The following is a 16,919-nucleotide window of genomic DNA, read 5'->3' on the forward strand; positions in this document are numbered from 1 at the left end:
TCTTAAGAATTGGAGTTTGTTCTGATTAATAATGTGTACTCTTCCATATGCATATTAAATTGTCTATGCCTTTATTAGTTATACTGCAAGTTTTTTGTTTGTCAACATTGATTTTCTGTGTAGCTATATACAGAGTGTATAGGGAGATTCTTCTTACCTTTCAAAGCTAGGTAGTAGTCTGAAGTTACTATTTGGACTCCCTTTTTGTTCAGAGGAGGGGAATAATGACCTCTTAGAAGCAGTTTATTCTATCCTGCTATAAGTCTACACTGGGCTGGATGGTTTGTTAGGTGGAATGCTTCTGCTTTAAACCATCATTTTTTTAAGCAAAATGCTTCCTAGTAAAATGCCTTCTACTAAGTAATTTTTCTAACCTTTCATCATTGTCTAGTATCTTCTTTGCCTTTCTGTGTTTGTTTACATTATTCCCAAATCATAACTTAGTACAGATTGATGTAGTGACCAGGCTAATGACATCAGAAGGCACAGAGTGTTCTAGATTCTATCTTGGTTTTGCTTGAATACTTCTATGCACTATTTATTCCTTCTATCCTTTATTGGATAAGAAGAAAAATTAATACTTTTTTGCTGTTTAATGGGAGAATTTGTGAGTTTGGGAGCCAGCACTGACAAGATCTGGACACTGCCTTTGTGTCTTTCTTGTGGCTCAGGATTTGCCTGGGATGGTGGTGTCCATTAAATGTGAATTTGATACTAGCTAAAGAAATGTCAGAGTCTGGAATGCTTCATCTAGGACTGGAAATTGTTTCTCTAACGGAGAATTGTTTCTCCATCCAGAGCACTGAATAGCTTTGAATTAAGATGACCTACATGTTCGGGTGCCACTGAGGACTTGAATCCAAAATCTGTCATAATCCAATAATAAGACATGTCAGTTTTGCTGTGCAGAGTAATACAACAGGGCAGTCCAAGCTGAGTGGAAGACTTGCCAAGGTGCTGGCAGGAGGGGCTGGCTTTATTTCAACTACAGCAGTGCAGTGGCAATTGCTGGGCTTTGAAAAAAATTTGTCCTTTTCCATCCCACCCCCTTTTATCTCCACAGCAGTGGGAAGGCAGCAGCAGTCAGGAGAGGGAGGAGAGTGCTGGACGCTGTGCAGAACAGAGGGAGGAGTAGGAGATGAGAATGCATAATGCATGAGTGACAGAGGGTGTGCAGGCGGCTGGCGGAGTCCAGAGGACGCAGATGCTCCTGTCCCAAGGTCCAGGTACGTTTGTTGTCGCTCTCTCTGAGACAGCAGTTGCTTTGGAAGCATCCTGTTTTAGCGGCAGAGATATTTTCTGTCCTGCCCAATGTTCTGCAGACAGCATCTATTGCAGCAGGGACGGGGTTTAACAGTGGCAGACGCTGAACCTGTCGCTCGTCCATGAGGGGCTGCTGGAGGGTGACAGGTGCTAAGGTTTCTGTTGTTCCAGCAGCTTCTCTTTCTGCTCTGTAAAGCCGGACAGGTGGAGACAGTTGTCTTTCCAATGGAAAATCCTGTTCTCAGGGGATGCTATCAGGATGCAGCTCAGTCTGAAACTGACAATTTTTGACTCTCAAAAAACAACAAAACATTGGCAGTTTAAATTAGGTGAAAACAGAAGGGGAGGAGCTGCCTATGCACTGTGTATTTTAAAGGAGAGTGAGTTGAAAGTAGGAATGAATTTTTCAAATTATTGTCTAATAAGGAATGAGTTTTAAACATTAACAATTACAATATGACATGTAAGTGGTTGCAATTAGAAATACTGCTTCTGCTTCTTGCTTTTGATGTGTTCATTCTATATGAGACATTGCATAATTCATTCTTGCTAACCCAGATAAAGTTAAGATCAAATGGAACTGCTTGCCAGAAATTAGTCATTGTTTTTTAATGAGTCTGTAATTGCTTTATAGTGCAGATATAAAATAACATGTGTTTTTAAAAATCTTATTCATTATATAGAAGCCAGAAGTGTTTTCATTTTTTTTCTTGATAGTACTTTATACATGTTTTCTAGAATAGGTTTTTCAGTTAAGTACTAAGTATTTTGGGACTCTGCCATGAGGGCAGTTTAGTAACTGAATGTTGAATGTGATATATTTAGTTTATCTGTCCCTTAAGCCTAGAGCAAGCTTCTCCTACTAAACAGATTTCAGGGTTTCCATGTGGAAAGACTGAAAAGAACCAGAATCCTGAGGAAATCAAATAATTTGTAGCATAAAAGGCTTAGAATTAGACAAATATTTGATAATATAATAGCTATGACATTTCAAGGGTATGCAATTTCTAATTTGTGGTTGTTACTGGTATGTATGTTTTTATTGGTTTCTAAAGCATAATTTTGTGCTTTAGCAGTTTTGCAATACACTTTTGTTATTTTAATAGCTTTAGATGAAGAATTGATGATGTTTACTAAATTTACATCTGAGCAAATTAATTAACTCTGCTATTGGGAGGACATGCCTATTAGATTGTAAGTGTGATCTGTGTCCTGGACTCATGAAAATCGATGGTAAAAAATGGTATCTGCTTTTGGGAAGACTAGTGCTGGGCAGTTTATCTATGCTGTCAGCATTTTTAAAGTTGGAAAACAATTCTGGATGAGTTTCAAGTTGTTGGTGCTAGTGAATGAGATTGATCCTCCTGAATTCAAGTCTACTGTGCAATTCTTCCCTGAGAAATTCTTGTGACCTTTATTTGAAAGAATTTTTCAGAATTTGATCTAAATCATGGCCTGTATTAAAGTCTCTACTACCCATGGAGTTTGGTTATATAAGCTTATTATCTTCAAGGGATTTTTATTTGCTTTGGAATTCAATTTAAAAAAGAATAGAGTGCTTGAATTTCCAAATGCTTACATGAATATTTTAATTAGCATGTAAATATGATGACTGAAATGAAAGTATTGGAAAAGCTGTGAAAGTATATTCCTTTAGTTGTGTAACACTAAAAGAGAATACCACTACAGAAGTCTGTGAGAGTCTTATTCATTTGACGGTAATGATTTATAGCGATTTGTGAGAAAAATATTGATGACCTACAAATCACCTTTGACATTGTTACATAGCTACCATAGTTGTTTAGAACTGTGACATGGTAACAATGAAAGGATTTTTAATCAGCATGGTTTTTAAAGTGGTCTATAAGCTTAACAGAACTTTAATTTTAGGATGTTTCATTGAAAAATTGAAAAATACGTTCTTGCATCACACTTTGAAGAATGAGAGATTTAAAATTTGTCTCAGCTATGTGTGAAGTGTTTTAGTTCAAGATGTTTTTGAAAGCATTGGAACAGTAAAATTTATGTATGAGTCTTGCTACTGTTTGAGATTGGGTATCTGATGCAATTTAGCTAAATTTTATTTGTGAATAATCTGAACTTCTTCCAGGGTGTTCCTGGTATTGGGTCAATTTAGTTGTTCACTAAGAAAAACAAAAATGTAGGTAGACAAGAGTAAATGAAAAGAATATGCTGTAATTATTTGTTGATGGACTATTAGGCCTCAGCCTTCTAAAAATATGATCACATATATAATTGTTTTAAAATGTGTAATCCTCTTCATGAGCTGTACTCATTTGTAGAAATTGTGCTTGTGTTTCAGCTCTACAAGACTGGCCAATTAAGGTATGGCCAATTTTGTATATACACCTGAATAAAACAGTTCTTCTGCAGAAATTAGCATACATAATGTCTAAATGTTTCTCTTGGTACGTATTAAGAATCAGATGCTATATAGTATCTCCATCATCAAACTGAATTTTACAAAGCCACTGCCATCAGTTGTAGGCATTGTCATAGTTCCACAAATTCAAGAATTATGCCTGTCTAATTTCTTAAGGAAAACAAAAAGATTGACAAGGGCAAACAATATTACCTGCCATTTGTCTTACTCCAGGTGGACCCACTGTAACATATTTTATTCAGGAAAAAAAATACTAAATCACAAATGATTTCACAAATTTCTGCGAAGTCTCACTTGCTTAAGTCACTTTTTCAGTAAATAGTCTCACTGGGAGATACTTTTTGTAAATAAACACTTCTAAGACTTAGCTTACACTGTCTGAGAACTTGAGGCAGTTTGCAGAAAGAATTTTCAAACTGTAATTTCTGAAACATGCCTCAAATATGTAGAAAAAGTTTCATAGATTGGCTTATGAGTGTTTTCTATAAAACTAAAGTTGTAGTTTCTTGTACTTGAATAATTTATAAATCCAAACGAAGGTTGCAAATAAGATAAGTATGCTGGTGCTTACTGAAATGGGCATATTTGACAGACTAAATTTATCTGGCAAAACTAAACAACAGAGAAGATGCTTTGCATGTTTATCACAGCTTTTGTGTTTGTGGATTTTTTTATTAGGACCAAAGTCTCTCTAGAATGTAACAGCAATATATATTTTTCTGTACCATGGTATTTTTGTTTATCTAATCTTGTATCTTGTGTAAACTGATTAATTAGAATACAGTTATGACTTCCATTTTCTGATGGCAAAGAAAACTTAGTCACTTATCCTGGACTGATGCAATATGTTACTACTCTGAATTGTTTCAAGCTTTGCTTCATTAAGGATTTAACGTGGCCTTAATTCAGCCATCTGTTATGGGTTTGGCAGGCCAACAGGTCTGAGGTATTGGTAAGAGCTTTAGAAATTTCCCACATTTTTAAAGGTTAGGAAAAGAACTACCTTTATAAATAGATTTTGAATATTTCTCAGCAAGACAATGGTGCAGAAGTGGGGTAAAAATGCTTGTCATTCTCTGAAGCTCAGGGTTCCCTGTCTGCTTTTAGCTTTGTTGATTGGCAATTAGCATTTCAACCAGCCAATTTGGTTACATGCAATGAAGTACTTGGGTTTGTAATTAGCTGCTTTTGGCTTAATGCTGTTGAGAACCAGCTTTGTGTAATCCTCTCAAAGCACCTTTCTTTTCAGCATAGTTATTGTTGCTGGTCTTAAATAACTAATCGACAAAGAAGTTTCCTTGTCTTGGACTGCAGGGTGCCTTAGAAGAACAAAAAGAAATACCCAGTTAATAAGGGAATGATTATAATTATTAAATAGTGATTATTAAATTGTGACATGGGTTAAAAGGTTTAGAAAGCCAGGCAATGCAGAATACATGATAAAGCTAGTATAAGAAGGCTTTGCATCCAAACAAATTTTGCTTAAGGAGTTCTCTGAAAAATAAATACTTTATTATGTATTTTATCTAAAAACAGATTGCCTAGATTTAAGAGATTAATTCTTAGTATAGATTAGAGTCAGGGCCCCATGCTAATCATCTTTCCAAATTACACAAATGTATTTTTACTTCTACAGAAAGAAGTCTTTAGGGGATTTTGTATCACAATTCTTTATATAAGTCAACATCATTTGTTGCAATCTAATGAAAAAATAAAACATTTTACTGTAGAAAAGAACCTTGTTTTACATATGTCTTAAATTCTTGTATTTAATATATGCTTTTTTAAACTCAAGAAAATCTCACTGATTTAATTACCATAATAATTAGGCAACACATTAAAAAATTCTGTTTGATTCCTATATGTGTATCAAATTGTAAAAATCCACTATAGATAGCTACACATTGTAAGAATCCATTGTGGATAGCTATTTCTGTCAGTGTACCTGAAACAATGCCATCTAATCCTTGCCCTGAGCTTAATTTTGCTGTTCTGTAGCCTAAAGTTTTGGGGTTTTTTTCTTGCAGTGAAATTACATATAAAGCACTGTTTCTATTTTTAGTTCTAAGTATGAAAAAAATAACCATTGTACTGCAGAAACCCATGATTTCTTTTTCTGAGATATACTATTCATTCAGGCCATGGAATTTCATTCACAGAAGATACTAGGTATGTCAAAGTGTTACAGTTTTTCCCTCAGCTGCCAACATGTGCTCTCAGCTTTTGTTAAGTAAGAGTGTTGAGAGCATGCAATCAATCCCCAAAGGTGAGATACAAATGGAAATTGTTGTGAAAGTTAAAATCTCTACTGTAGTATAATAAATGTCTGATTTGCAGTGAAGCCTGCTGACCTTCATCAGCTGGATTTCTGGTTCCATATGTGTTAAGAGCCTGATTCTGTGGCATGCTCAATCTTGCAGTTACTTCTACGAGTGTGAGCTGGGAAGGCTGAGTATCTTAGTGGGGGGTGTAGCTTGGTTTTGAGTTAGTTTGTTTGTTGGTTTTTGGCTTGTAGGGTTTTTTTAATCCCCTTTCTTTTTGGTGTAAAAAACAGTTTGAGAGAAGGTATAAGTGCTTCAGTGTCCGAAGTCACAGTTACTTGGTGCAAAATACCTAGGTAAAAAGCCCTGGTTCTGGAATACCCACTAAATTAATTTCTGTCAGTGAAAGATGTCTGCTGTGTTCATTAGAACTACATGGGTGGAAAATGATTTTCAGTGTGGAGCTGAAAACTAAATATTTACCTTTTACTCAAACTTATGTTTAAGTAGGAATGTTCAAAAATAATGTCTTGCTTTTCACAGTATGTAGTTAGACCTATATATGTGTAGATTTTTTGTCAATTGCATGAGATAAGTTGAAAGTTATGCAGATGAAGTCAGTGTACTTTAACATTAAGCAAATTCAGATCTCTACTGGTGTATTTCTTAACATGGTTAATTAGCAGATTTCAGCCAAACTTTATTTACATCAGACTCTGATCTCTGTTCTTAATTTAAAGTAACCTTAATAGCTCCAAGTTGTTGCATTGGATGTATTGTGGGTAAAAATAATCCAGATCTTACAGCTAGTCAAAATTATTTCCTGGTTCTCTGTTTGACATGAAAATTATAAGGTAACTGTGAATTTTTGTAGAAGTTTTCTGTTATCTCTGCTTGTTGCTAGAAGTAATGGATTCTTCAGTGCTTGAGAGTTTTGCCCTTTATTCCCTGCTCAGAGTTAGAGCAAATGGTTGCCTCAGAAAATGGCTAGCATTACCTGACATGAGAGATAACATTTGGTTCTTCAGTAATAATTATATGCTTTGGAACATAAAAGTTGAGAATGCAGTTTAGATCCACTCAAATTGTTCTGAGAAAATGAAAAGAAATTGTCAGAAAACTTGCAAGAAGTACTCTGGACTTCTTACACTTTTTAACTCTGAGTGACTTCTAATAACAGAGTGAGAGGATTTGGATTTCTCCTTATGCCTCTGTCTTGGCCTCACCTTTACTGCTTTACGTAATGATAGATGTACCTTTCTGACTAGTAAATATAAATATAGTGGCAGGCAAATTAAGCATACTCTCTTCCTTAGGAAAAAATGTCTATTTTGAAGAGTGCATGCCTTTTCCAAGAGAGGGTTACTGAATGAGCAAGATGAAGATGTTCAGATTGCATTAAATTTGCCATTCCCAGTAATACATATGGTAATAGATAACGGGATTTTTTTATAAAATATTGCAACTGTTAGAAAGAAAGTGGTCAGAGGAATAATTGACTGATGTCAGTGTCATTAATTTCAAATGCAGATTAGTCTTTTAAACACCTGATGTGCTGTGGTACTGTTCTGTCAAGGCAGCAGTAGTGACTAGGGAAGTAGGCAACTGAGACCAAAAAACTTCAGGATGGTGAAAGCTGATCAAGAGACTTTTAGTGCCTGGTAGTCTGGATTTGTGCCTTGGTTAGCACTTTCTAGTGTTAGCAATAAGAAGGGTAATGTCAATTGTTTGACATGCCTTTGTAGTAAAGAGAAAGACAGGAAGACATGTAGAAGAGCGGAAAACAAAGACATTCAGTGATACTGTAGAATGCTTATGGGAACTGGTGAGACAGACTCTGAACTATTAGTATGGTCCAGGGATGCACACAAAGTCAGTATAATTCTCATTTTTTATTTGCCTTGAAGTAGGTTGAAGGCAAAAGGGGATATAGGTGGAGATTGATTTGAAATAGCACAGTTTTAAAACTCTTTTCCAATCTGTATTTGAGTAAGACTTATTAATTCCACATCTAAACAAGAAGCCCAAACCAAAGAAGGAAGAACTACCATCAGAGCAGGCTTGGGTAATATCTGCTATCCATATGCTGGGTTTTGTTGTGTCCTGTTTTTTTATACGTATGAACTGTGGGAACTTTGAGGCAAGGGAAAAACGAATCTGAAATAAAATATTTCTCCTTCAATTTGGAGAACAAAGAAACATAGTAAGGGAGAATTTTAGTAAATCAAACTTTTTATAATCCCTGCCGCATTCTCAGGTTGTTCTCCAATACTGTTGTAAATGTCGAGAGGTTCTGAGAATGTCTAAAATAAAAATGCTGAAAATATGCAGAGTTTTAATAAGTTTCTACAACAGGTGCAGCAATGACCTTGTGAAACTTTTTGCTCTGTGCTGTTCCTGTGTACTACAGAGAATCACCACTTTTTGTATGAAAGAGCTCATGCATCTGTCTCCCATTGTATTCAGCCAAAGATGCTGCTGGGAGCTGACATCTCTGCTGTGAATAGACTTCTCTTTGTCTCTCTGGCAACCACTGATATCTCTGTTCTCAGTGCAAAGTACTAGGCCTGCCAGTTTTTTAATGTTCAACTTGGCTGCATATTTGTAATCACAGGGCATAGACAAGCACAGGCAGTGAAAAGTGGACTTACTCTTGCTCCTCTGTGTCTGTGGGCTTTTGAAATATACAGTGAGTCGTGTGATGGGCAAGTGGTAAATCAGGTGGTAGCTGTTGGGTGGGAATGGTGCTTCTTCAGCTCATTGCTTCTCCTGTAAACAGCAGCTACAACTCTGAGGTAGAGAATACTTTAACCCCTGTACCATCTGCTACTTTGTTCATGAACTCTCTTTATTTTGCCACTTCCCATTTCCTGTCTTGCATTTTATGCTTATTTCATTTCAGATTTTTAATCTGGAGCACTCCCTTCATTTCTCTTCTTGATTTCTCCGTGCTTCATTGGGCTAAAGATTCCCTCATACTTCAAAGAAAACAGCCAGGAGATCTTTTCATTCTTAAGGGTTTAGTTTATTAAGCACAGAAGCTGGTGTAAAAATCTGCAGAAAAGACCATTTATTCTTTATAAACCTTAAAGTCTTAATCTGAATTTTTTTCCAGAAACTGACTGAGAACAGCATGCTAATCCTGGTGATTCACCAGTTTCATAAACCTACCTTGGCTCCAACTGGACAACAGATATATTCCTTATATAAATTGTGACAGTATTGTGGAAATTACTGTGTGGAATCAGTACATGATTTGTTCTATTCTACACTAATATTCCATGTTTTAGTGGAAAAAAAAAATGTGCTTCAAAAAGTGTCATAAAATGCATACTAAAAGAAAATGTTAGTTAGGGATCATGACTCAGAATTGAGTTAGATTTCTTTACTCTTTTAAAACAACATGGTTGAAGAATGGGGATTTTTAAAATTTTAAAATCCTTTAACACCATTAAAATGTCTAGATTATTGCTTGAAAGGTATGGTTTGATTTTGATGCCAGAAATTTTTATTATAAATCACTTAGAAATATCATCTAAGCCTCAGTGCATAGCATTATTTTAAACTACCACTAATACTACAAATTATTATTTGAAATAGCTTAAGTCAGAGCATGACAACAAAAAAGTTAATCCATTGTACATATTCTAAAAATGTGTGATGCTCTATTGCTTGTAGTTGTTATAAAAACATTTCAATGACTTTGGCTCATTAAACTAATTTAAGTAGAATATCTCAATATTCTGGATGAAGAGAAATGAACTCAGTAATATTTAGCTGAAACAGAGGGGAATGCTTTATCACCAAATACATGGTTTTCCAAAATTTAGCAGAACAAGGACTAGCGTTTCAGCTTAATTTAAAAAAACAAGTTACAAATTAGTCACCAGTGGTTTAATGAAATGAGGGGAGTAAAGAACGGTCCTCTTGTAATCCCTGATCTTGCAAAGGCTTCTGCTGAATGTTATGCAATATACTTAATAAAGAACAAATTGTGTTCCCATATAAATTTACGTAGGAATTTAGTGTACAAAGTGAGTTCATTTTTAATAAAGTAAAATACTGGGACCTATAATATGTTTTCAGCTATTTGAATAATTTTTTTTCTGCATTCTCTTAGTTTTAGATGTGCGGTATTTTTATTATATTATATCATATCAATTAAAAAAATCACGATTTAAAAGGTTTAGTTTATATAAACAGAGTAAAAACTACTTCTGGCAGGCTGTACAAAGTAAATCTTAGTACAAATAACGTAACAAGGAAGGATACACACCAGCTGAATAATTGATGGTATGATTGTGAAACTTCTCTTGTTCCGCGGGAGTAATCCTATAGTTTTAGAATGCTCTTTAGTAGAAGTAATAGAATTCAAGTAATTCTAAACTTTGTAATCTTGCCCTCAAGGATCATGTTTTCAGTATTATTTTCTAGAAGCATGTACTGTGGGAAGGTATTGGCAAAGTCTTTGACAAGGTAACAGCTGAAGCTAAAAGGTCAACAAATTCCTCAGTTTTGTATGGATGATGCCTGCATCTGCAAATAGTGTAGTTGTCTGAGAGTTTACAGAAGTTAGACAATTCTTCTCTTTCCAGCTTTTGGTTGTTTGTTTTTTTTTTTTTTTTTCCAGAACAGTTCCACATAAAAGTAGAAAAAATACCTTGGAAGTACTGATAATTTTAAATCCCAGGGAGCTTATGTATATATATTATCTTTGCTTCCCACTGTAAGTTTTTGCTGCACTAGAATTACTGGATGGATAGATACGTGAGAATCAAGCATTGTTTCTATTGGTCTGTTACACACTGAATTCCCAGTAAGAGTCATGGATATCTTGAAGGACTGTGTTCCTGGTAATAAAAGTTTAGAATAGTGTGAAGCTGTGCAGCAAAATCCTTACTGCGTGACCTTTTTTTTAGTAATAATCAGACACTGTTCAAGTGGGTGATGAAAAGAATAGTTGTTTTCATAGAGAAAATAGATAGTTCTGATTTTCTGCACTTACTTTTTTTTTGTTTGTCTGTTCTCTCTGTGATGTTCAACAGATCTAGATTAATTTATTGTTACAGGTAATTAAAACCAACTAACTTTTCCAATCCACCAGTTTTTCCTCATAGGTACTCTGAAAAATGTTGATAGTTTTCTTGACCGTACTTCCAGTTTATACATAGTTTATAAGTTGTGTCTTGGATCTTTTTGTTCTTTAGCTTCCCGAAAAACAGTTTATTTCAAATCCTCACAACACAAAACTTATCCTTGCCCAGACAGTGTTTGTTGAAAGATGAATCAAAGACTTGAAGTCTTTCTGATGCTGTGTTAGCTTTAGTGGTTTGAAGGCTATTATTCTCTGTTCAGTCCAAGATTAAAACTATATGACTACAAACACAGGGCATTCAGAATAGGTGCTGGACCTCAGTTCTGATTAAAATTTGACACACATTTTACATAAATGTGTTTTAATATACTCATGACATTTGCTCTTTTAGTGGTGATTTATGACTAAATATTCATAACTACCACTCTTAAATAATGAGAGCAAACTGCTTTGCAAACATGTCTAATCTTAAATGTTAGTAATATGTAAATATTAATGTAATGTGTTCTGCACAGTTTATGCAACTGCGATTGACCAGATTTGTCTGATAATTGTAACAGTTGGAAGGATAATATTAAGCAAAGTGACATTTTATTTATATATTTAATTACACAACTACTGCTTGTACCTCTTGTACAGAAATTTTAAAAAGTAATAGGGTGAAATAGTGATTACAGGTTAAAAGAAGCTTGGTGAGGAAACTAATTCAATTAAAGTTTGATATTGTAATGCATTTTGGTGTTTAGAGCACAACTTTGTTCTCTTAGTTTTTTCCCAAACTTCTAAGATCCTTACGGCAATAATCTGCCCTATCCAGGATCCACATTCTCGGTTCTGGTCAGTGCTGTCCAATGTAAGCATTTGCAGAACAATGCAACCATTTGAAATTTGTTATGCCAGACTATTTTAAAAGTTTATCTTTCGCAGTGTCAACACCTGATGACTTCACTGGGACTTAAAATTTTATTTTATGTCACAAAACTGGACTCTGATGTAAGAGAAATGGAGAATGTAAGAGAAAACCTTGGTTTTAAGTTTACATATCTTAACAGAAAATACTAGATGCTGTGCAGAAACAAATAAAAATCAAAGTCTGGCTGTACCAAGATTGCAGTGGCTACGTATCACAGTTGTTCCCTGGGACAGGAACACATGAAAGGATCATGGGATAAGTCTCAAGTACTTATACAAATGTGTAAGGATATTTCATGGTGAATAGAATGTCAGAAAATGATCTGTGAGATGACTGCAAGTATCCAACCCTTCACCCTTCGTGTAATTTTTTTTGTGTTTTTAAAGATGATCTAGAAAGCAAAGAAAGTGGAAACTGAATTGTCAACCTTGAAACTAATTATTGTTGGTTGAAAATTAAAACAGTTGTGGTAAGGTAATTAGTTTTTTTTTTCTTAAAAAAAGCTCCTTATTACTCCACTTGAAGAAGTTGATAAATACTGTCTAGGAAATCACTAAATAAAAATTATGAAAATAGAATTAGATACGCATGATAATTACGTTGTATGACTTGGTTGTAGTGGACCTCGGCGTGTTTGAATCTCATTTTGAAACTCACAAGATGATCGCAGTATCTGAAGAATTGAGAGGGGTCAACTGGATTGGTAAGGTCAACCACAAAAGCTCTGTGTATTTTTATTCACAATTTATTTTTAATATCTTTTTTCTATAGGGATGCCCTCTGCTTCTTTACTAGTTTATTTGCTTTTAACATTACTCATTCATTTCATATCTGGAGAAACGGAAGTGAAGTTCAGTGGACAAACAGAATTTGTTGTCAATGAAACAAGTACAACTGTTATACGTCTTGTAATTGAAAGGACAGGAAAGCCTGCTAACATCACAGCAATTGTGTCGGTAAGAAACCATGGCAGCTATATTCTCAGTAACCTGATAACTTTTTAAACAGCTTTTTGGGACTCAGAGACATGGAGACTTGCAAGTGTGACTGCTAAGAGAGACAAGTGAGAGCCACAAAAACCCTTATGTTTCCTCTTCTCTGAACTTCTAATTTCACTGTTCTGAAAGGAAGAATAGTCTTTTTCGCAATGGTTCTTTCAAGCCTTTAGCTTCTAAGAAGGATGATTCAGGTGTGTCAGCTATGCTGATTCAGTGGCTTTTCTCCATTTAGTCTCAGTGCCCAACTGTAAACTTAGTCTAGACCCTTTGCTGTTTTTACATGACTGCCTTTGTAATCTCTCCTCTAATCACCTTACTTAGAGTAGAATCAAGGGAATTTTCTTTGGTTGACTGTGATGAAAGGAGGGAAGTTCTTTTTGGAAGACTTAATCTTGCCAGCTTTGGTGATCAAATTGTTAATCTAGGTTGAATGCCTAGGCTCCTTCCAGTGCTTAGAATGGAAGGCAGAGGGCAGTTACATCCTAAGGTAAGTTTAATTAATGTAGATTATTATGAGGTGCACAGATCTCTGCTTCCTGTACAGGCATAGCATTTTCAAGAAAACACTTTTTCATATGGTACATTATGCAAAAGATACTCTGTTGCCAGGAAGGAAGTCGTAAATGGTTCTGAAGAAAGTGTTCTGGTTTTTTTATTGGTTCTGAGGCAAGTGTTCTGTTTATTTTATTGGGGTTTTTTTCCACCTCTTTACTCAGTGTGAATGAAATGGTGTATTGTCTATGTACCTTCTGCCCAGAAATTAACTGTATGACAGCAGGGGAAGTTATGGGAAGAATTATGTATTGCAAGGAGGGCATGAAGTCGGTTTGAATGAGTCTAGAATGATAATGTACAAAATTTTGAAGCAAGAAGGAGGTGGTATTTGGTTGTGTGTTTATTGCAGATTGATGGAGAAAACACAGGGGACTTTTTTGACACTTATGCAGCTGCATTTATACCTGACACAGAAACAAACCGAACAGTGTATATATCTGTCTGTGATGATGATCTTCCAGAGGCTGATGAGACATTCACATTTCACTTGACACTACTGGTAAGTCTCCATTTTTCAATGTACCTATTCCACAGAAAACAGTGGGTGATCTAATATAGATGAATAGTATTTCACAGATTTCAGTGTAGTCTTACTGCTTGTGAACTAAAATCTGGAGTCCAAGCAGGATGATGCTTTTTGCCTTTCAGGAAGTTTGCATTTCTGTGGATGTCTTTGTGTCATGTTGCTGTGCCTGACACTTGAGCAGGCATTGCATTCAGCTGTGGACATGTGAAGGTGTACTAGAGCCCAGAAGAGTTAGATTGAGAAGACTCAACCTTTCCTGTTTTCCTGCCTAGAATGTGTGTGGAGGAGAGGGTGGAAGGAGCAGAAAAAGAGGATGACTTCCAGTCCTCCAGAAGCAGAGGTTAAATGTGACTTATCTAAACCCAAATAATTTTATAAATATTACCAATAGATTTCTTCATATTGTTCTGTCTCACAGGAGATACGCAAGAAGAGAAGGGTTCACAGTCATATATTTTTAGCTACCAGTTAATGAATAAGTAAGATGTCAGTTCAGAAAAATACATTTTCAATTTCATTGCCAAAATTACATGTCTATGGACATGTTTGCAGTGAATATAAAAATGCATATCTTCCCTTCATTCTTCCTTAGATTTTTAAATGTACAATTTTAAAATGCTATAAAAAATTACTTCTTATAGCTGCTATCCCAGTATATCCTTTATCTGGTATCCCACTATAATAGCTTCAAAGTTTCAGCTTTATACAAATATTAGGGGAAAAAGAACAACTTTGGAATTTCTGGCAGTGTTATATGCTTCATGTATGGTTTCCTATTGATAGGCTGTTAATAATTCTTAAACTATTGTTAATCATTTGCAAAGTGTGTTTCAAGAACTTTATTCTTGACTGTTTACAGTGTATTTCCACAGTAATTAGGAATTAGTGCATTTGATTGCTTTAAACAATTTTCATTACAATATATAATAAAAAAAACATACATTTTGTGTAAGCTAGTATAAACTTTTAAGGGACAGTAAAATCAAAATGCCTTTTTTCTGTGACCATACTTAATATCTTATTTTGATTTTAATTTTAGAAACCATCTGCAAGGATAAAGCTTGGCTCACCCAAATCTGTCACTGTTACAATCTTATCAAATGACAATGCCTTTGGAATAATTTCTTTTAACATGGTATGACTTCTTTTATGGTGTATTTTAGAACATTTTAGAAAACATAAAAGTGAAATTGTCAAAGATGCTGATTAGTTATTCACCAAATCCCTTGAAAACAGATTCAGAGTTACATCTCTGAAAACATCTCTAGAGATAATTCATACATATATGTATGTAATGCATACATATATACAACTTTAATATTTCTATATGATTTTAGGTGTTGAGATATGTCCTGAGATCCTCAAACTTGGATGAATATCTATGTTGCTCATCTAAATATAAAACTCTTAGAAATTGTTCTGTCCCACTGCCCCTCAATATGCTATGCAAGAAATAAGCAGTAACACCATAGGAAAGTTAAAGAGGTGGCTTGGAAATTTTAAGAATATATAACTTTCTCCCATCTTAAGTGAGCAATTTTATATTTAACTCTCAAGCTGTAAGAGCAGCATCATGATATATGCATAATATAGTACCTTCTGGTAATGAGTGATGTGACTCTAGTGGTATGGAGGATATTTGCAATAATACAAAGTTTGTGTTAGCAGAAAGAAACTGCTTTATTGCTGGCATTGTGGCAATATACTTTTTAGAAGACTTCCCTGAAAAAAATCCAATATGAAAATTTTTTAGCACCACAGTATTAAAACATGCTGTTCCCTGAAGTGCTGTGAGTCTTTGAAATCTCTCAGCTGTAACAGTTTTATAGAGTCCGTTGTCTAGTTATCTAACAAATGAGTTTTTAATGGAGAAAACCTATTTTTAATAGGATTAGGAACTCCTGTAAATATGTCCAGTGCTCATATGCCAGTGTTTAGTGTATCATAACTATGCTCATTTACAAAAAAAGAAGAAGAAAAAACAAGAAAACCCACTCTACATGCATTATGATATTTTTTTAATCTCAAACCATTCAAGCTTTTTATTAGCTGAACTAATTGGTTGCTAGGAAATGTATGCCATCAATGGAATGATTTGCAGATTGGATTAACTTGTCTGTGGGAGTTTGGTATTTCAATGGTAACAATTTCTTCCTTCTGCTGTGATATTTGGTCTGTGCCTGATTGCCTGTCCCTTTTTTTCCTCATTAGTCTGCCTTAATCACAGTGAATGAGCCTAGGAGCAGAAATGAATTTGTGCCTCTCACTCTAATTAGGGAGAGAGGAACCTATGGGACGGTCATTGTAACTTTTGAGGTGAGTTTATCAAAAAGGCTTTATAGCTTTGTCTATTAGATGAAGCTGTGAGACCGTAATCATAAGTTATCAAAGTGTTAATTGAAGTGAAAGGACTAAATACCTAGGTCTGCATTTGGTAATTCTGTTTCAAAAAATGGAAAGATACTACCTTTCAAATGGAAAATATTGCAATTATCTAACTGCTTAATTTAGGAAAAATGAAGATATGTAAAAAAGTAAATATTCTTTGTCATTTAGGAATATATTTGAAGCAGAATTTGTTGGTATTATTAGCAAACAATGTCTATTGAGTGTGTAAGAAATTTCTTGTATATTTTTTCAAAATTTATAAACTCTTTTGAAGGTGCTTGTGCCACCTTCAAACATATAAATGTACAGCTCAATATTTAGTGAAATTCTTTATTCATTAGACTGCAGACATGTCTGAATTCCCAGACATTTCAACCTTTCAAAATCACTACATGAATATTTAGGCCATTACTCACATAACTTTATGTGGATGGGATATACTTATTGCCTTTTTTGGGAGAGGAGGGATTTTTTTTCCCTGTCTAGTTCTGATTCTATTATATTCTTTAAAATTAC

The 16,919-nt window shown here is 34.7% G+C and overlaps 1 protein-coding gene across 1 annotated transcript in view; it reads left to right on the top strand.

Annotated features, from left to right (window-relative positions):
- The first annotated feature begins 1,078 nt into the window (after positions 1-1,078).
- The window catches only part of ADGRV1 (adhesion G protein-coupled receptor V1), a 223,856-nt gene continuing 208,015 nt past the window's right edge, over positions 1,079-16,919 (top strand). Inside the window, exons 1-5 of the mRNA XM_066182497.1 lie at positions 1,079-1,226; positions 12,708-12,892; positions 13,839-13,988; positions 15,055-15,150; positions 16,227-16,331. Of these exons, the coding sequence (XP_066038594.1) occupies positions 1,205-1,226; positions 12,708-12,892; positions 13,839-13,988; positions 15,055-15,150; positions 16,227-16,331 (558 nt within the window). The 5' untranslated portion in view covers positions 1,079-1,204. The remainder of the gene's footprint in view (positions 1,227-12,707; positions 12,893-13,838; positions 13,989-15,054; positions 15,151-16,226; positions 16,332-16,919) is intronic.

This window comes from Chamaea fasciata, unplaced genomic scaffold (assembly GCF_029207755.1).
Source record: "Chamaea fasciata isolate MVZ Bird 193981 ecotype frontalis unplaced genomic scaffold, bChaFas1.0.hap1 SCAF_4, whole genome shotgun sequence".
Classification (NCBI taxonomy): Eukaryota; Metazoa; Chordata; class Aves; order Passeriformes; family Sylviidae; genus Chamaea; species Chamaea fasciata.